The sequence below is a fragment of the Homalodisca vitripennis genome, chromosome 2 (assembly GCF_021130785.1).
Source record: "Homalodisca vitripennis isolate AUS2020 chromosome 2, UT_GWSS_2.1, whole genome shotgun sequence".
Lineage (NCBI taxonomy): Eukaryota > Metazoa > Arthropoda > Insecta > Hemiptera > Cicadellidae > Homalodisca > Homalodisca vitripennis.
Genome location: NC_060208.1, coordinates 164,963,290 through 164,985,406, shown reverse-complemented (window position 1 = coordinate 164,985,406; position 22,117 = coordinate 164,963,290). Strand labels below are relative to the sequence as shown.

At 32.3% G+C, this 22,117-nt stretch overlaps 1 protein-coding gene across 2 annotated transcripts in view; it reads right to left on the bottom strand.

Annotated features, from left to right (window-relative positions):
• Positions 1–21,258, bottom strand: part of LOC124354985 (trafficking protein particle complex subunit 13-like) — a 43,068-nt gene extending 21,810 nt beyond the window's left edge. The window contains exons 1-8 of one of the 2 annotated variants that reach the window (XM_046805830.1): positions 20,971–21,258; positions 15,537–15,705; positions 12,944–13,028; positions 6,792–6,925; positions 6,407–6,530; positions 3,978–3,986; positions 2,497–2,593; positions 247–473 (exon numbers count right to left, since the gene is read on the bottom strand). In XM_046805830.1, the coding sequence (XP_046661786.1) occupies positions 247–473; positions 2,497–2,593; positions 3,978–3,986; positions 6,407–6,530; positions 6,792–6,925; positions 12,944–13,028; positions 15,537–15,705; positions 20,971–21,013 (888 nt within the window). In that variant the 5' untranslated portion in view covers positions 21,014–21,258. The remainder of the gene's footprint in view (positions 1–246; positions 474–2,496; positions 2,594–3,977; positions 3,987–6,406; positions 6,531–6,791; positions 6,926–12,943; positions 13,029–15,536; positions 15,706–20,970) is intronic. The other variant, XM_046805831.1, reaches the window with a different exon arrangement.
• Positions 21,259–22,117: the final 859 nt, after the last annotated feature.

Here is a 22,117-nt window from a genome sequence, read left to right as displayed (position 1 = left end):
AGGTTCAAATTCAGTCTGTGCCTTAGCACTTTTTATAAATAATGTTGATCTTGCTATACTGATTATTCTATTTAATTAAATCCTTGCACAGGTCAGGGCTAATTAGAGCTGAAAAAATAAAACTAAAAAGTAGACTAACCTCTCCTTTTTATTATGAAATTAAAAATAGAAGAAGGATAAAACTTTTGTTTGCTACAAAAAATTATGAGTTGATGAGTTATAAAGTAACCCTATACCATAACACACCATTCTTTGCAGTTGCGATGTCTGCAGGCGGCCACGCTCGCCCATGTTGGAGCGCCAGACAATGTCCAATTTTCCGATGTTGGTGGCACCACTGAGAAGCCGCAAGTCTGCGGTCAGAGAGTCTTGTGGCCGTAGGCAGTACAGAAACTGTCGGCTCGCATTAGCTGGCACACAGTTTACCTGCCCAAACACTGACTCGCCATCGTCCTTAGTATTGAGAGCGGTCACTGTGAAAATCACACATGGAATGTAAGATGTGTCAACACCTGTTCCAACACCTATCCAAGATTTCAATGATTGTCAAATCTGATACTCTGTCATAATAGTAATGGGCAATAAATATTGATTAAATCTGAATTTATTTTACCTTAGAAGCTTGAAAAAGCTCAAAACTTAGTTTATTATCAATGACGTTATTACATTTGGAATGTAGACACACGTATACATTACAATAAAATCTTTTTTTCATATTACATAAATTTGTATGGGGTTATTCAGAGTGAATTACTTGGCATCTGATGGTAAACATTATGGTGCTGTGTAGCTATTAGTAATGGGCAAATCCTGATAACTTATGACCTAAGACTGATTTAAACAAAATTATCACCAATCCAATGTCTACCATTCTTAAATCATCGGTAACTGTCTGAGAGCATAATCTAAGAATACCACTCTATTTTGAAGAGATTTCTAGAGGTTCAGACAGATAGTTATCTTTAAAGAACAAAGTCACATCCCCTACCTTTTACTTTAATTTGGTAGTTCATAATATAGTCTTCCAGAATATATGCCTTTAGTCTGCAAATAATATTCAAATATATTTATATCACTCGTAAAATGTCTATCAAACTTAAAATATTTAAAAAATTTCAAACCATTCCTAGCCATCCTACAAAAAATATGTTCTAGTGATCGGTAATTTGCGTACTGCTAATCAGAGGTTATCTGCAAATAGACGCAACAGACTTACGGCGAAGCTTGATCGTAAATGTAGAACGTACCAACTGCAGGTGAAATATTATAAGTTTATATTTAAAGTTATTCAAACACAAGGTGATTGTCTGCATTTATTTATTTTGTTCCCCAAATTGTTTCTTTTAATGGCTGGTTAAGTGAATAGAAGGCAGGATTTAATTTACTATGTATTTAAAAGCTTATAACCGACAATATAAAGTGCTTAAATTTAAATGGCAGTTATGTCGAAAAACAGCTTAAGAGCAGCTATTTAGATATAGCATTATAACAGAGGTAAATATACTGAGAATAATACAATTTTTATTCTAATGCACGATTTTGCATGAACCTGCTTTACACCTGAGAGTAAAGTAAAGAGTAAGATGAAGCAATTCATCACCTATGCTCCAAATTAGTGATGGGCAAATTCAGAATTTTCAAATCTTAAATCCGATTCAAAATCTTAAAAAGTATTGGTACTCAAATTTAGAATAATAACAGTCTATATATGATTTAAACAAAATAATCACAAATCAAATTTTTGCCATTTGTAAACCTTTTCAAACTGTCAAATAATATAACAAAATTATCCAAGAATACCACACCATTAAGAAATTTAAGTCATGGCAAACCAAAGGATCTTTAACGTTTGTAGTGATTAACTATACTAACTACTACTCATTTATTCATATAAAAAATAAGTTGGTAAAAAGAGATAGTTATAACAGTTATTATAGTAGAGAATTGATGGCTATAATATATTGTGTAAGCACAAAAAAGGCATAACATGGCTTAAATTTAAAATGTTAACTAAGTTATCATCACATTAAATTGAGAACTAGAAATATACAAACCAGAAAGTCCTAAAGAGTCTACAAAAAATATAAAAGTAGAAAGATTGAGTGACACCTCATTTTTGGAAAATTATTTTGCAGAGAGAATTTATATTTCAGTATAAATATATTTTTAAGATTTCAAATAACACTTATAAACACAATTTGTAAACTATTTGGGTCTAGTCCATTTATCATTTCCCCTCATAATAGGGTCGAAAGTTTTAAATTTATAGCTTAATTTAAATCAAAATTAGTTTATGAGCACACACACTTTGATTTTTTGTTCTGTTTCAATGTAAGATAAAATAATAAATATGTGAGAAATGCAAATCTGCACTATTATTTACACTGATGATAATGATCTAATTCATAAATAGTGATATTATGTCACTACATTTAGAAAAAAAGTGCTTAATTCACTCTGAACAGAGAAGTTGTAAACACTGATATATTCTGTTACCAGTGAAGAGATGAGAAGATTCCAGAGTGACTTTCTCCAGGCTGATGGGGCCAGATGTGATATTCTGCACTTGGGCCTCTAAGTACACTTCGTCTGACTGAAACGTGCAATAGACAGACATGAGCAACAACTGATATTGGAATGTGACAATTATGGAGAAGTACACTTTTGTACATAATTTGTATATATGATGAGTAGCACAGACAGGTAAGAACAGCTAACACAAGTTTGAACAGAAGGAAGCAATATGATATTGCAATAGAATAGAAAACAAAATTGATTTTAACACATTGCGTGCAGCAGGTCACCGGCAACTGCCACAGTAGTGACGTGATGTGTTAAATAAAATATTTTATAAGAATCATTTTCACAGAAATATTTACTATTTTTAAATACTCGAAAATAAGAAGGAAACTAAACGTGAAACCTATTATTAGTTAAACACTCCTCTTGAAATAGTTTAGAAAGAAACCTAAAGTAAACAAATAAAGTAAATGAATAAATAAAATAAATAGTTAATTTAATTTATTTACTAATTTAACACATAAATAAATTTAAGTTAAGGAATTTTTAAGTTCATTTAACAGTTTTAAAACCAGGAAGAACTCTTTTTAAACTAATTCTACACCATATTTTAACCAAATGTATCTCTAATAACTAATAAAAATAAAATTTTAGATTTTAATTTTTTTTATGAAAATAAAATTACTTGTTACACAATAGGCTATCATTTAAGAAAGAGCCTTCATTCATATTTTAGAGGGGGATAAATTTAAAATAGTGTCAATAATATATCAGTTAATATTTTTAATAATTTGCTCATATGTACTGTATATATTAAAAAAAGACTTATTATATATTATAAAAAGATTTTTAAAAGAGACTATACTTTTTAAGAAAAATAGATCAGAAAGAAATTACCTTTTTGAGTCACAAAGGTGTGCCAGCACATCAAGTGCATTGACTCACTAGTGTTCTATTGGCACATTGGCATGTCCTTACGTTAATGATTAGTAAAACCAGCTATTTAAATACTCTATGAAATATTGGAATTTTTCTTGAAGAGTGATCTACTTAATAGTATAGTTTGTTTTTTCTGTCTTCATAGTCACTCTGTAATGATTCAGTATTTTGAAGCTTTCACAAGCTGTATGTAAACAGATACATACATTATATCGTCACATTGAAAACAAATTCTTGATAAGATATACAGTTGAGTATATTTTTAAAGGGAAATTTGTGAATTTACTGGACTTTAGTACAATTGATGAAAGAAAGTGATGAAGTGTTATTTCACTATATGAATTATATAACTCTGATCTAAAAACTACTATTATGAGAAAAATATCCAAGTTAGTAGGGGTATTATTGCTGGCACACCCACAGGACAAAAGTATTAACACGTATCTCATACAAAGATCCTGATTTTTTACTAAAAAAATAAATGTAAAAAAGTAACATAAAATAAAGAAGAAACTTACTATAAACTCCTGCAAAACAGCTTGCAGATATCAGCGGCATTGTGCAGTAAAGTGTCATGCATTCAGGAACATGCAATAAACATTTGAAACATGCAGTATATTGTTAAAAGCAGGTAAAGCTGTTAGAAAGACATGTCAACGTATTACTAAGGTTTGAAAGATATATACTAAGTATAGAAAAAATGACAAAGATACTATTTATGAGAAAGGCATTACATTTTTTTAAATATCCATTAAATACATAAATATATGAAGATTGTCCAGAAAATAAGAGCTATTTTCATTTTACAAAAAAACTCCCAATTATTCATATATTAAAAGTTTTATTATAATGAAAATGTATGGCTTATGACCTTTTATCTAAATAACTAGTATACATATTGTAGTGGCTGAAAAGCGAACTGACTCGACCTAGAAAATAATGGTCATCAATGGGTGTAAGATTGGGACTGTATGGAAAATGATTTGAAACCTCTCTTACCCAAAACTGTTAATCAGCACTTGTTTTGTGTCTGCATCAGGTTGTCATGGACCAAACACAATCCTTTTAACAATAGCCCATGTAGGCAGTTCTGAATAGCATGTTGAAGTCTGCTGAGGTTCAAGCAGTGAGAACCAGCATTCATGCTTTCACCTCGGGCATGAATTCACACAGTAAAGCACCGTGGTTAATGAAATGGTCCTCCAATGGTCTCAGATAATGGTAATCACCTGTTTGCTTGTTGAACAGGTTAGCTCGCACTTTTTTGACCTTGACAATGAGTTTGCATTGTCAGGTGTAAAGTGTGACTTTTAAGTTTCATAACCAGTCACAGACTGTCAAGTATTTCATGAACATCAAAGTCTTCAAGAACGCTCAATGAATCTGTAATGTACATTTGCTTATGGTCATCAGTGAAAAGCCATGGAATTCATTGTGCACAAATATTTTTGAAGCAGAAACAATTAGCAATGATTTCATGGATAATTGATCGTTAAATCATAGAAAAATAGTCAATAAGTTTATCCAATGTGAAACATTGGTTAACTTTGATGTAACTTGTGTTTCCAGACCTTCATTAATGTAGAGTAGTAGACCATCAGCTTTTGTAATGATTGTAATTCAACCTGAATTAAACAGGCAACACCACTTCCATACTTTTCCTTCTCTCATAATATTTGGACCATATAATAAAAATATTGACAGTACATTTCAGCAAGTTTTACATGTTTAAAAATAAATAACACAAAAATGTTGTGTAATATCAATAAAAACAAAAAGACAATGAAACGTTGGTGACAACTAACTTGTGGAATACGTGACATAGGTGCTGGCTATAAGGGATGCCAGAACTGTTTATGTCTACTCAGCTTTTTATGAAAGACCTCCAGACAACCATTGTATTTAATTAGAGATATATAAAAGATACTTCAAACCACAAAAGAAAATATTGGTTTAAAGTGTAATTATTGAATACATTTTTCTGAAATTAATTAAAAATAAACTTTACTAAAATAACTAATTACAAGAGGAGAAAATAAACTTTTGCTAGATATTAACATCAATGTTTAAAAGCCCATTGAATTCTCAGTATATGTCAGTGAGATGAAGTCTGCTTACTTCTTCTGTCAATTTACGCACTCTGCAATATAGAAATTGACACCTGTATGTCTTGTGTCTGGTTTTCAGATTAGCATCTATTCCATATACATTGCAACAAAGAATATATTCTGCTGATAAAAATACAGTGCTACATAACTATGGCTGATTTCAACGGCAATGCTAGTGAGTTTTTCACAATATAGTACACAACTACAATGTGTAAGATCAACAAGGATATCTGAAGATTTTAACTCTGTAACATAAAAAATGGTTTGAATCTTCATATATTATATTTTTTTCTGTTGTTTATACTTTTAACTGTAATAATTATTAATTGACAAATGCAACATAAAGTTATGATATTTCAGTTTATTGTTATTAGTTGCAATAAATTTATATATACACAACGGTAGTTGAATGGAAGTAGGTACATATATGTAATATTTTAATATCAGATAGTTTTCTTTAACAGAAACAGTTTGAGTGTTAGTTATATGTTCACAGCTACAAGAAAAAATTCAAAGTCATTGTAATTGGAATTTATTAGTCATCCAGATTCAAAGCTAAAATATATTTAGATACAATGCAATTTTTAAATTTATTCTATAAAAAGAAAATTGGTTAGAAGCACATGTCCATCTCCCAAAAGAAATATACCCACTACAAGTCAATACTTAACTCATTGAGTACCAATGTGTTGGTAGCTCCTACTTTTTTAATAAAAGCAGACTTTAGCAGTTACATGTCAGCCAAATTATGATTGGATATCAATACAAAGACAATAATGTGGAAAATTTGTCAATGGCCTGTCAATACTGTTGAAATAAGTGGGAAACAATGTCAATACCTCTGCAGTATAAAATTTTGTCTTGACATCGAGTGGCTTGACAACCTGGAACTTGAAGAACTTTCGAAATGACATTCGGTTGCTTGTCAATGTCTGAGGTGAGTAACTCACTTCACATACGAGGCTGTAAAAAAATACAATGTATTTTTAGTAAAAAAAGTGAAGACTGACATCTACATGGAGTGCATTGCCTCCAGTATTGAAAGTATGACAATGAAAACTCAAAGACTAAATCTATACTTCTCAAATTGTATTCAGGTATCAACTAAACACTAACTTCCCAACTGTTTGTTTAATATACAGCCTCTGATTACAATATTTCATGTATAAACATAAAATAAATTTAAATCCGGTAGGCAACATATTGTGTCACTGTATGACTCACATGTGTGTTCCAATTTCCTTGACTTCATGGTGTATGACTTCATCCAAGTTCTGACCGGGGTCGAGGTCCCTGGCCACGGAATCACTCTGATGGCCGGTCAAGGGGATACGCAGGGAACTGGTCTGAAGATCGGCCTGAGTTGACAAAACTGTTGCAACATTAACTTTGTAAACAGATTTAGATCGTTATAATTCATCATCTGACATCTAGTTATGTTGTTTACTAGTCAAAGTGACTGAATATTGAAATAGTAGTTTCTCCACTCAACAGCAGTTTTGGACAAGGCTATAATAATTGTAAAACAAATAGTAGTAACCTTCCTAGAGAAACTATTAATATAATTGAAATTCATTACACAAAGGAAACGACAATTAAGACTGGATGGATATACGAAAAGTCTTATTTATATATACAAATACAGAATCACTCTATTTCCAAATATATTAAGTATTGAAATGGTGTCAGGTAATTTAAACAAAAACAAAATTTGAAGACTCTTGGAGCAATTGGAAAAACTTATAAATGTAAATAATACATTTTTTAAATTTGTGGAGTTGCCTGATGAGGAAACCTTCGGTTCGAAAGGCCTCGTAAGAAAAATAAATAAATTTGGAAATGATATATATTATTTACATTTAATAATATTTAAAAAAAATAAAGTTATTCAAGTATTGGTTCAGCTTCTTCATTCATGGAACACAGCCACTGATCAGAATGGATTGCTGATTAACCATTCAATAAGGGCATTCTTCAATCTTCCTCTAGAGAGACGTCTTATTTCCTGTGGCAGTAGGTTATGCAGCTTCATGGCAATGTAAGAGGGTTTCTTCTCATATTGAGAGAGGCAGTGAGCTGGGAGATGGTATCTTGTGATATATCGGGTGTTGTAGTCATGAAGATCTCTACCTTGTGTCACAGCATACATCGAAACTTCTTTTATGTAGGGGTTTATTACAATCATGATCTTCAGACTTATAAATGCTTCTTTACAACTTTCCCTGAAGCCTAGTCCTGATAAGGCTCCTACAGCCCTTGTTTGCAACACCAATGACTCTCTGGAGAGTACTTGCTATACATAACATCAGTAGGATAAGCAAAATGTAAACAAAATCTAGATGAAGATAAAACAGTATTAGTTTTAAAATATATTAAATTTAAACATCATGTCTAATGTATATAATAAATGATTGAATACAAGGTGTGTTCAAAAAGTATCACGAATTTTGTGTATTTTCAAAAAATTATTTATTTATTAGTGAATATCTATTTTGTCCCCTTCAAAGTAATCCCCGTGGGATAATTATACACTTGTGCCAATGTTTTTTTTTCCAATTTTCAAGGCACTTCAAAAAATCATTTTTTTTAAATCTTGTTCAGCTCCTCCTTCGATGCTGTCTCTATCTCGTCAATCGTGGCGTTAGCGTCGTCCTTTCATGGGCCTCTTCAGTTTCGGGAACAAGAAAAAGTTACAGGGGGCCAGATCTGGGGAATTACGGTGGCTGCGGTATCATTAGTGTGTTGTTTTTGGCCAAGAAGTCGCATACAAGCAGCAATGTGTGAGCAGGGGCGTTATCGTGGTGCAAAAGCCAATTTTTTGTTTTTCCACAAATTCAGGCGTTTCTGGCGGATTGCTTCGCGCAAATTGTGCATAACTTGCAGGTAATATCCTTATTCACCGTTCTACCTTGTGGCAAGAACTCATGATGCACCATGCCCCTGCAATCGAAGAAAACTGTAAGCAAAACTTTCACATTCGACCGAACTTGGCGTGCTTTTTTTCAGTCTTGGTTCGTGCGGCAGCTTCCATTGAGATGATTGAGCTTGGTTTCCACGTAATAACCATAAACCCACAATTCGTCACCAGTTAAGACCCTCTAGAAGCAAATTCGGGTCGTCGCGGACAGATTCCAACATCTCATTAGCAATGTTCATGCGATGCTGTTTTTGATCGAAATTGAGCAATTTTGGTTATGAATTTTGCGACGACCCGTCTCATGCCCAAATTATCGATTAAAAATCGAATGGCGTGAGCCAATCAATATGCCTAGGTCCTCGGCAATTTCTCTAAACGGTGATTCGACGATTGGCCAATACCATTTTCTTCACTTCATCAATTTTTTCGTCTGTTGTTGAAGTGCTCGGGCGTCCGGCACGCTCTTCGTCGTTCACATCTTCTCGGCCTTCTGAAAACATTTTGTTACCACCGATAAACGTTGCTTTTGTCCAAAGTAGGTTCTCCGTATACCTCAGTCAACATTCGGAATTCATCCGCGTACTTAATTTCGTTTTTCACACAAAAATTTGATACAGGATCTTTGTTCCATTTTTTTGAATAGGTAAAAATCGAAGACGAACCAAAAACATGTGCAAGCAAAGCAGCTGTCAACAATTAACTGAACATTCAAAATGGCCGAAATTGTCAACATAAGTGAGATACAGACCATTTTCTGGTATTATCCGGCAGCCACTCTGTTCCGTGTACTACTTGGTATTACACGATGTAAGTAGGTTTAGATTAGGTTATCATAAATATATTACTGGTAGTACCAAAGTTAAAGTTAACCTTTAAGAGTTCTCACGTGATCTGAGGTTGAATTTGGGTACAACCTCGAGAGATGTTCTTCTTTTTTAACCGAAGTACAGGATGAACTGCACTGTTGGCCCAGGGGCACTTCCGATTAGTAAGCTCCCGACCTCAGATCACATGTCTGATAGTCCATGTGTCGTAAATGTTTGAAACTTTTTTTAGGGAAAGCTAAAAAAGACAAACATCCCTTGCGATAGTACCTAAATTCAAGCTCAGATCACGTGAGCATTTGTAAATGTTAATTTGAAATTTTTCTATTTATAATACATACGTATGCATTTACCTACTTATAATAACAAAACATAGATAGGGATAGAGTGGCTTCTGGATAATACCAAAGTACCACATAAAATCACACTTTAGTTTTTTCATATAAATTGTATACTTTTTGAGTATTTCACTGATAAAGTATAAATAATTTGAAGATTTTTGAATGAAAAACCAATAAATATAATGAAAATATAAAAAGGTGTTTGAATATGTATTGGTTATATTTAAAACATTACATATTTCCCATAATTTTATAATTAAAAATAAAGCCGTAAAAGTGTTAGAGGTTTAACATTGTTCTTATGAGAATAAAATAAAGATGGTTGTTAGTACAACGGGTTCTTAAGATGCTGATGGGTAACTTGAATTCACTATGTTTGCAACTGCAATAAAACATATTTTTAAAGCCATGTAAAAAAACAAATAGGATGTTTTACATCTACCAGTAAGTTGAAGTACTTGCAAGTAAAATACAAAAAACGCAACAAATGGAAAGGAATCAATACACTTATCACAGGTTGTCTTCGTCCATTTAAATGAGAAACAGAATACGGTCAGCTTTCTGTTTATACAGGAGAGAGTTAATAAATTCCCTTAAGTGTCCTATACTAAACCTTATGATTAACATTTAGTTAAGTTAAATATACGATTTAATCAGACGGGACACAAAAAAAAAAAAAAAAAAAAAAACTGAAAATTTTCACTTCAGTTCTTATATCAAGATGACTCTTAAAATTAAATGCAACTACTTCTATGCTTAGATTTAAGTTTTTCACAATGCAGCTAGTTCTATGCTTAGATTTAAGTTTTTTACAATGCAGCTAGTTCTATGCTTAGATTTAAGTTTTTCACAATGCAGCTAGTTCTATGCTTAGATTTAAGTTTTTCACAATGCAGCTAGTTCTATGCTTAGATTTAAGTTTTTCACAATGCAGCTAGTTCTATGCTTAGATTTAAGTTTTTCACAATGCAGCTAGTTCTATGCTTAGATTTAAGTTTTTCACAATGCAGCTAGTTCTATGCTTAGATTTAAGTTTTTCACAATGCAGCTAGTTCTATGCTTAGATTTAAGTTTTTCACAATGCAGCTAGTTCTATGCTTAGATTTAAGTTTTTCACAATGCAGCTAGTTCTATGCTTAGATTTAAGTTTTTCACAATGCAGCTAGTTCTATGCTTAGATTTAAGTTTTTCACAATGCAGCTAGTTCTATGCTTAGATTTAAGTTGTTCACAAACTACTCATGTGACCTCTCTTGTTAACCATCAATGATTGTAAAAGAGTTTGTATTGTATTAAATTGTGTTAGAAATGTATTACCTCTAAGAAACATGCCAAATATATTAAACATAATAATAACTATACAGTGAAAATGTATAAATGGTATAAATTAGTTGAACTAATCATATCACAACGTATTATATACACAATAATTTCTTAATATTGTTTTAAATAATTGTAACCCAATATTTTTACCTCTTTAATTGGTAGTTATATAGTGAATGTGTCACAAAACATAGCATAGTCACATTAAGGATGATGTACCTATCTAAATGAACACATGTTAAGTAAAGGGTTAACTAATAAGTGTGCTTGCTAGTTTAATCCTTAATTTGGCAGTGAGTGAGAGTATCATATGACAGAGCATAGTCACAGTCAGGATATGTAACTAAATGGACATATGCTTTCTAGGTAAAGGGTTAACTGGTAACTATGCTAGCTAGTTTTACTCTTCACTTGGCAGTAAGTCAGTTTGCCACACAACATAGCATAATCACAGTCAGAATGATGTGTCTAAATCAACACATGTTAAGTAAATGGACACATGTTACGTAAAGGGTTAACCAATAACTATGCTAGCTAGTTTAACTCTTCACTTTGCAGTAAGTCAGTGTGTCACACAACAGAGCATAATCACAGTCAGAATGATGTGTCTAAATCAACACAAATGTTAAGTAAAGGGTTAACTGATAACTATGCCAGCTAGTTCAACTCTTCACTTGGCAGTAAGTCAGTGTGTCACACAACATAGCATAATCACAGTCAGGATAATGTAACTAAATCAACACATGTTACGTAAAGGGTTAACCAGTAACTATGCTAGCTAGTTTAACCCTTCACTTGGCAGTAAGTTGAATGTGTCACAATGGAGCATGGTCACAGTCAGGATAATGTAACTAAATGAACACATGTTACGTAAAGGGTTAACTAGTAACTATGCTAGCTAGTTTAACCCTTCACTTGGCAGTAAGTCAGTGTGTCACGACAGAGCATACTCACAGTCAGGATAATGTAACTAAATGGACACAATGTTATGTAAAGTGTTAACCAGTAACTATGCTAGCTAGTTTAACCCTTCACTTGGCAGTAAGTGAGTGTGTCACACGACAGAGCGTAGTCACAGTCAGGATAATGTAACTAAATGGACACAATGTTATGTAAAGTGTTAACCAGTAACTATGCTAGCTAGTTTAACCTTTCACTTGGCAGTAAGTGACTGTGTCACAATGGAGCATGGTCACAGTCAGGATAATGTAACTAAATGAACACATGTTAAGTAAAGGGTAACTAGTAACTATGCTAGCTAGTTTAACCCTTCACTTGGCAGTAAGTGAGTGTGTCACGACAGGAGCATATTCACAGTCAGGATAATGTAACTAAATGGACACAATGTTATGTAAAGGGTTAACCAGTAACTATGCTAGCTAGTTTAACCTTTCACTTGGCAGTAAGTGAGTGTGTCACACGACAGAGCGTAGTCACAGTCAGGATAATGTAACTAAATGGACACAATGTTATGTAAAGTGTTAACCAGTAACTATGCTAGCTAGTTTAACCCTTTCACTTGGCAGTAAGTGACTGTGTCACAATGGAGCATGGTCACAGTCAGGATAATGTAACTAAATGAACACATGTTAAGTAAAGGGTTAACTAGTAACTATGCTAGCTAGTTTAACTTTACTCTTCACTTGGCAGTAAGTGAGTGTGTCACACGACAGAGAATAGTTACAGTCAGGATGATATGTCTAAATGACATATATTAAGTAAGAATATGGTTAGTTAATCTGTTTGTTTTAACATTATTTTCTTACCCCTTGCATTTATAGTATTATTGGTTATAGCAATATTCTTTAATTACTACTACTATCTTAATATTTACTAACTATCACTGCTTACTTTCTCTACTACACCTCTTTCTTAACCTTGATGTCAGAAACTATAAAAGTTCCTACTGACACTTAAACCATTGGAAAACAGGGAACAAACTTTGACCAGTAGACCTTATCTATTTACTAACCTTGAGAGTGACATCTTTGGCAGATTGAGTGCTATCATTATGTACACAAATGTAGCTCGAGAATGTCTCTCCCAAGTAGATGTTCCTATAAAACAATTCAAGAATTAGTTATCTAAAATTAAAATAACAATTGAATTTATGTAAAATGACAAAACATTTGTTAAGTATTCATGATTAAAATTTAATCTTTTTATTAGTTTTGGATACAACCAAAGTGGATGCCATGTTCTGTATAATTGATAGGACTGTTAAAGACTAATCAACATCACTCTGTCATTGGGATAATCTTTTATTTTACAAAACTTTCAATAAGTTAATCACGCATTTACATATATAGAAAGGTTAGAAAGTTTGGGTATTCAAGGGGAATGCAGAAAAGAACATCTGTTTATATTTAATAGGATGATGTTGAATAGTTAAAATATTCAATTAAGAAGGTGTGATTTTAATCAATTATCAATTTAGAGGATATTTACATCAGGAGTGCATTAGTGTCCCATACTTGGTCCTTTGCTGTTTATATATACTCTAAACATAGTATTTGAAATGACAAGTTGTGTGTGTTTGTGGACGACACTTTTCTGTTACATAGGGGATGTTGTCAAGAAACTTTTTTATATAAATATATCTCCAGTTTAGTGGTTTAATAACATCTTGGATTTAAAATACTGACAAAGCCATGTTGATTGTTACTCTTTAAGCTCAGAAATTTATGTTCTGTTTCAATTTCAGATAAAGCTAAAATCATGGCTGGTTACGACATGAAATTTTCAGGTTAAAATCCGAATAAAAACTTCAATTTATTTTAAATTTTGAAAATATCACTAGTAAATGGGCTTCTGGGTATTTGTACTATGAAAGTTGGGATCTTTTTGTGGCACAGAAGTAAGTTTTCTGTGTGATTGTTGTTAATCTGCATTTTCTTAGTATGTAATGTCATAAGTTGGGGTTCTGAGAATAACTTCACATTTAAACGAGTTAATCACATAGACCTAGAGGCTCCTCTCCAGCGGAGGGAGTATAGCGGGCAGTGGAACAAGCATCTTCTTGGCTCTGTTTATTAGCTGTATGGATTGTTTCACTTCAGACAGTTTTGTTTACACTACAGCTACTTACCTATTCTATAACTATATTGTATTTTTGCGTGTAGGCCTATACAAGCGTCGCAGCCAATGCATAAAATATTAATTGAATAGACTCATGTAACCATAAGCATATCCAGGAGCTTACATTTTGGTGTGAGGTTAGCCGCACAGTGACAGTGGCCAGTCCTTCGGTCATGACCTGTTCAATTCGAACTGGTAAATCAGGTGAACAAATGATCCAGATCAGGGGAGAGTGTTTAAAAAAACCTGTTCACCTCGAACATTTTGTTCACTTTTTCTTGCCCACTGAATAAATTTGATATTTTCTTCCAAATAAGATATATTATATTTCAGAATTGTTACAAATTATAACATTAGAATTAACTTTATTTAAAAACCCTTATCCATAAAAAGTAGCTTAACATTATATGGAATTAACTAAAACTGTAGAGTCTATGCGTTAGGTTACAGTAGGTTACAAAAATCGTTCAACTGTTCACCCTTCGTGAACTCAAATCATCCAATGTCTTTTTGTAAGCGGTTTACCTATAACCATGTTCTTAATGTTTGACGTGTAATGTACCTTCCTGTCGTAAAGGCATAACTTTTTGTTCATTATCTTCAGACATAGAAACTAACTATTGGTAACTGATCATTTCTGAATGCGAAGCTGTTTCAACATTTCTTAGAAATCAAATTGAGCCAACAATCTTTTGTTGAATATAACATAACAAAAAAATCTACTTTTTGTAGTCTTTATCCCTGTGTAGTGTGAGCATTCTCCACTTACTGAATGAGACTAATCTTATGTGTTCGCAAACTATTTAAAACTGAATCAAGCTTCAACACTGAAAAATGTTATTTAATTTGTTCTGAATATTGTTGTCAAACAAACTTCCAACACCAATAGCAATAAGTTATACACAGGTTTAAGGGTAACGTACAGTGTTTGAGGTGCTAACATTTTGTAAAGACGTATAACACAATTTGTAGTTCTATAGTAAATTGTACAGGTACGGGACCAGGAAATGTTTGCTGTGTGTATATAATTTTTGTTGAGAGTTTTGCACCATTTCTTGATCTTTATACAGAAACATAGGCGTTAAAAGATAAACCTGTCTACTTTTAAGCCTATCTTTACAACTTTCACTTTATATAAACCTTCTATTTCACTATGTGGAATTTATTTACATGGGTTTTGATGATTAGTAAATCAAACGATATGCAGTGTAACACACTGATCTTAAATTCTTGCTGCTACATAAGACTCTTGTTGTACTGCTGGACAAAAATTCTCTCTGGTTTTCCGTGAGATTAATTTGATATTCAATGACAACAATGGTGTAGTTCATTGCACACATCTAGTCAGACAATGTTGCCCTCAGTTGTACTAAATATCCCTAACAGTAATAAAATAAAATTCAAGGTTTCTTGTAGAACATTTTTTTATTAGCTATGGACTTTTGGTCCATCCTGTAACAAAACGTGAATGTGAGAAAAACTTTTACCCAAAACTCTGTGGCAAGAGTAGTAACTGTCCCACAGCAAATGATTCTGCTCCAGCAACTGAAGTAATATCACTCTTCAAATGGTTGTTCAAATGCATACCAGGAAGGTCTGTGGACTCTGTCTGCACAATTAGAGGACTCGCCAGAGTAGGCCTGGTAAGCCTCATCACTGTAAAACAAAATAATGTTACTACTAATTAATTTTTTAATTATTTATTTTTCATTAGCACCTATAGAGTTCAACATCCACTCTTTGAGTATAGGTTAGTGATCATATTGATGTAGAATGCCATTAGGATATTTATGTACAAAAAATGCTTCCCAAAAAATTGCAATAACTCAGAAAAAATGTGCATATCTAATTTTATTTCTGTAAACAAGAAACTGTAATATAAGCAATGATTTCCCATAATTTACACAGCAATTGACATTAAAACAGATTTCAACTCCTAATTAAACTCTTCTTATAGGTTTTACTACTTTATCTGCTGCTATAGTAATTATTTATTTTATGCCAACCAGTATCTGAAGATATAGTAACAAGTCTGTGCACAAACTACAGTCAGTGCACAAAGTAAGTTATATATTGGCGAGTTTCAATGTATTTTACTTAGCCAATAGATTTAAGATAAAAAATAAAATTGTGTCACAGTTTTTCTTGTCTAATTTCACAAGTTTAAAATTTTTATTCCAAGTGTTATCATATTTTAATTACAGTTCTTGGAATGGAACAGTACAGATTTTAGTTGTTCTTACTGCGCAACATTTTAAAACTTTTACTCTTCTGAAATCTGGAACCAGATTGCATTTCAATTTTAAATAAAGGCTAACAATATTGTTTTCTATAGAATTTTGAGATTCCAGGGTTTTAAATCTCTAAAAAAAAGTTGTTAAGATTTTCTACTATTTGATTACAAATTTGAAACTTACATAAACATGAAATTAGGTAAGGAATACAGTAACATGTATGCATTTCATCGGTTTATTGGTTAGGACAAAAACATCATTTAAATTCTGATTAACGCCTACATAATATCTACGCCAATAGTAGCATATGCTTATCTCTACTACTAGGAGGCTTGAAATGAACATTTTGCATACTGAAAAAAAAAAACAAACATAACTTTCTTAAAAATCAGCTAGGATTATCATCTTTTTCATTTTAAAAGTAATAATACACTTTTTAAAAGATAATTATTTTAATTATAAAGGCATTCAAACAGTATTAATTTATGATATTTTTCTGAAAGGTAATATCTTGAGAGATGATTCTCATTTGTCGCATTCGGTACTGCTGCAGCCTGTGCTGACTGCCAGTAGCATAACTCTCAACCCGTACAACTAGATGCTAGTTTCTTTTTCGAGGTTTATATTACTAGGTTTATATTATTATGCGGCTGGGTCTAAGATTCACACCCACACACACTAGTTCACGAGATTAGAACCCAGCCACATTCCAATCCTGTTAGTTACTCAGTACACTTCCTCAATCAAACCTTGATTTTTCATTTCATTTCAACTATATTTTTCAAAAAAGACATTGTACAATTATTATAAGCCCCATGCACTACAAAGAAGTGTGTGTGGGGGAAAATAAAAATATTACAAAAATAAATATTACAAATATTAGAAGCTGGTGTACATGTCCACTCTATCCTTATGTTTGGTGTCTACATCTCAAACATTGAGTATTACTAAAAGCATAAAAATATATTTATTCCTATCTACATACATATACATAAATATATGCATATATTTACACACACGCACGCACACACGCACGCACGCATACACGCACGCACACACGCACGCACGCACGCGCGTGCGCACATACACACACACACACACACAAACATTCTTTTTACTTCTATATACATTTTGAAACAGTAAATAGAATTTACATACCAGTAATATATACTTTTGGAACATGCAGCTATATAAGAAATAATGGTTATTTCTAAAATAAAGAATTGGAATTAGTAACAGTAAAATAGAAAGGTTTACACCTATAACAGAACAATAATATTTTTAATTATTTTAACATTTATAAAAAGATTATAACAATAGCAAAGTTATTTCAACAAACAATAAACTTTCAAAGAGATAACAACAATAAAAATATTATAGATATTACTTAATGAATAATAATATATTTATACACATCTACCTACATATAAATATACTATATCATTGATAGCTTTAAACACAGAAAAACCATTAGGGAGTTTTAAGTTTAAGGAAGAATTACAGGTTTCAGTTAAATAGATTGCAATTTTCTGTAATAATCTTTTGTTACTTCATTTTAAATTTAAGCTTCCTTTCGAGTAGTATTAATTTCCACTATACTGTATTATTACATTAAAATATTTCAGACTAATATAATAAAACTAAAGTCTACTTATTTCTTTATTAATATTTGGTAAATGATGCAAGTTAAACTGGGTCAATCAAGTTCTATTTATTTGTCTGAAAGAAAAATAGTGTTGGTATTTTATAAACATGCATTACTACACTATATGGATAGTTGTTTTAATGTTAAAGTACTATTCTACGCAAAGAGGTGACTCATTCTATCTGTTTTCTTTAACCCATAACTACAGGATTTAAAATTGTTGGTTATTTGCCACCATAATTCATAATACTATAATTTATCACGCTTTTAAACCATGAAAAGTACAACATTTTCAAATATTTAGCGTTTATATAATTTCTGATATAATAAAATGAATAATTTATTTTTCTTAATCTTTTAGTAAGATAAGTCACATGATTAAATATTTATTAATATAAATCCCTAGGTAGCTACATAACCGATTCGACCACCTCTATAGCTGAACCTGAACAATTATATATACACCATGACAGATTAAATTAAACTTATTCTGACGCTCAGCTTTAGACATATTATCAAGATTAAAAAAGAAATGCATTTTGAAGCACATGCTTCTCTAATGCTAAATCGGTTCCTCGTCCAGGGAGATATCCAAATTGATTTTTATCCTCCTCTTTTGCCCCATTCAGTTCCAATTACCCACAAGACTTCAACACCCTCAAAGTGATCATTTTGAGAGCATACGGAACAGACAGTAAATCGCCATTTTAGGGCAATAAATCACCACACAGAGCACAATCACTCATGTTGAAAGAACAAGTACAGATAAGGTAGGCTAGAGAAACAGATAAGGATGTCTACACTGCACGGCTACTTGTGCACTTTTGCTATTGCAAAAAAATATTCCTTGAGATAGTACCCAAATTTAAACTTAGATCACGTGAGGGGTAGACTTTAATAAGCGGCCTACATTCGTTATTCGATTGCTATTACCGAATGGTTCGATTGTTTTCATCCGAAGAAATAATTCAATATTGCAATTTATTCAACTTAGCATATGATTTTAACTTATTAGTTATAGTAATTTTAAAGTAAACAATAAACAACAAGAAGTAACTAATATTTTGAGACTTAGTAAAATGCGATGAATATGAAGAAAATATGTGAGATATTTCTCACGAGTGATGAGATTTGTTTAAGCGGCTTCAACATGTGGGTTTGGCTCCTGGTAAATAGACATGGGGAGAATTCTTTCCTGCATTTCACAAAGGCGGTTTCTCATTGATATCAAGATGAGCAAGTTATAAATATTGTAAGGTTTCTTTGATATCTAAGTCTGAGTAAATTTTGTTGTTTTGTAATGTTATTGTTAAATTTATGTTTTTAACACTTTTACCGTATCATGAAATTACAATCACTTACAGTATCATCCGGTCTCACAGACCTGAGGGAGGTTTTTTATTGTTTTTGGGCTATTCTTGTTTTTTAGTTCAGATTTAAACACAAAATATATTTACGATTATTCCCTGTTGATAACAAAACTAAAATTCATATTTTTTAAATTTTTATAATTGCAAAAAATGTTATAATTTGGGGAATTTAGGATAGAAAATAATATTCTAGAATACTGGTATAGTGCAATCTGTATTTACAAGTATCAGAAATACACATAAATTTTTACCAAAGCAATTAAAACTTAAAAAAGGCATAAGTACATACAGTATCCACAGATTTTAGATATTCTGAACACATGAAATGAATAACTTTCTGCTGCACTCCAAACAGATGGGTTGTCCACATTTGATACATTTGTAATTGGTTTTTCTTTCCTTAGCAGCTGGGCGCTTGGAACATGTCTTCCGTTTTTTCCAGTTTGTCACTAGGAACACATTCATTAGGATTTGCAGCTTCTGTTTCTCCAATGTACTCCGTGATGACGCGTCTAATGTCTCTTGGAAAAATTTGAATTTCTAGGCGTCTTGTCATGTGAGGCTTTATAAGCTTTAAGGTCAGACATTTTATGAATTCAAATCTTGTAATGAGTGGATTGTTACCTAAGGCTATTGCTCTTGCAGTAGGTCCGGGTAATGGTCTCCTCAAAATGTTATGTTGAGGTGTTCTGCCCTGCTTGGGTGGCTCCTTTCTGCACCATACGCTACCATCTTTCCCCCCAAAAAAGTCATCTTCAGATTCCTGAACCAAATAATTTTCGACACTATAGTGGATGTCTCTTCATCTTCCATTTGGGGTTCATCAACAGCAAAACTATCATCACTTTCACTTTGATTTAGTTCGTTATCAGACACTACATAGTTTGGATCTTCATCCGAATCATCAACAGGTTCATCGGCACTATCATCCCCTTCAACGTTATGTAGGAGTTGTAAAAGTCGCTCGTTAAATCTTCCATCGTTTACTCTTAAAACTTCCGAGTCACTCATGAATATAACAAGTTATAATAAAACATAAAAACTAATATATACAAACACGTAATAACTATTCACACTTCAACCGTATCACCCGGTATGACAGACCGTAGCGCTCACAAAATAACTGGACTGATTCAAGGTCAAACGCCCTAGACAAACTAAAACCAATCAAAAACGGCTCAGGAGAGACCGGTTGACAGCTACTGAGCGTGGAGAGGGCAACCGAACACCAGTAGTGCCAATTTCAGAAACATGAAATTCCCCTCCGGTCTCACAGACCGGTGATACGGTAAAAGTGTTAAAATTATAATGTACGATATTCTTCTTGTTACAGTAGTTTATTATAACTCTCATTGTGTACGATTTTTCGTATCAAAGTTGGATAATATATCAAACTGTTCGATAATAGCAATCGAATAACGAGTGTAGGCCGCTTATTTAAGTCTTTCCAAACAGCCGAACTATACTGTAATTTGAAATACCTACAACATTTGGTTTAAGTAGTTAGTTATATTGTGAATTCCTTACTCATGAATAGGCTATTGATGATTCGAAGATCATAAATATCGATCATTTGAGTGTTGGCCTCTTATAATACTGCAGCCCCTACAAGTACTATTTCAGTTTAGCCATTAGCTGCTGTAGGCCTTAGGGTCATGAAAGATCTACATACCTTTTAAAGCTAGCAATTGTTCTGTTTTTTCTCGTGCTTCCATGTCCAGCTTGGATAAAATAACAACGAAAAAGTGACAAGTCTTTTAAATCTCACCAATTAGAATGTAAGTAATGTAGGGAACACCACCTTTTTGGGCCTAAAACGGTACACAAACCTAAGCAAAAGACGAAACAATGTAATAATATCGTAACCACAAATTTTACATCAACTCAACACTCTCAAATCGAATACACAGCTTGAACATAACCAATAAACATATTCTTTTTGTTGTCATGTATCATAGCAGACAACAGACAACACATTCCATGAATCACGGCCTACTTTATTATAAACACTCTTTGTGACAGTTTATCAGTTAAGTAGTATACATTTTAGTTACTTTTCTATGGTTACACCAATATAGAAATTGCCAACAAAGTTTACATAACTGATGATATAAAAAATACTGTATGTTGTTTAATTTCCTATATTAAACTTTTCATGAGGTAATGTTCTGTTGCTACGTACAGCATGGAGTAAAAAGGGAAAAAATTTAGTATGTTAATAAAAATTGTATTATCAGTTGTTCCCACGTTCGAAAAGTTGGTTCTAGTCTCTGCCATCTATCACAAGGTGCCATTTAAATATTTAATATTGTCATTAGACTAAAAACTTAAATTCTGCTAACTCTGTAGTTTTAAAAACTTTCCTCTAAATAATCAAGAATTATTTTAGGTTATTCTTTCATGTATTGCCATAGAATAGCATTTATAGCAATTATGTCAGCTCATAATTTGTTATTCAGAATTATACGCGATCAGCCATAATATGAATGAGGGCTGCGCAACGTTACGTACACAGATTTGTAAATATAAACAAATATTGTTCTAGAGGGGATACGCCGACACTGTCTACCGGTCTATTACTTTCGGATCAAAAAGTATAGAAAACCGAGTTTCAACATAATACCAGTTTAAACGACGAACAATTTTCAAACAATAACCTCTACTTTTTATTTCAATAACAACAAAAAAGGCACCGGTTTTGGCGTTTATAACCAAATGACAACTATGAAAATTCATATGTCAGAAATGTGTGATCCGATTGTTCCAAAACATAGTTATAAGTACAGTATTATTAATATGTAATTTTGGAAATTTTAAAT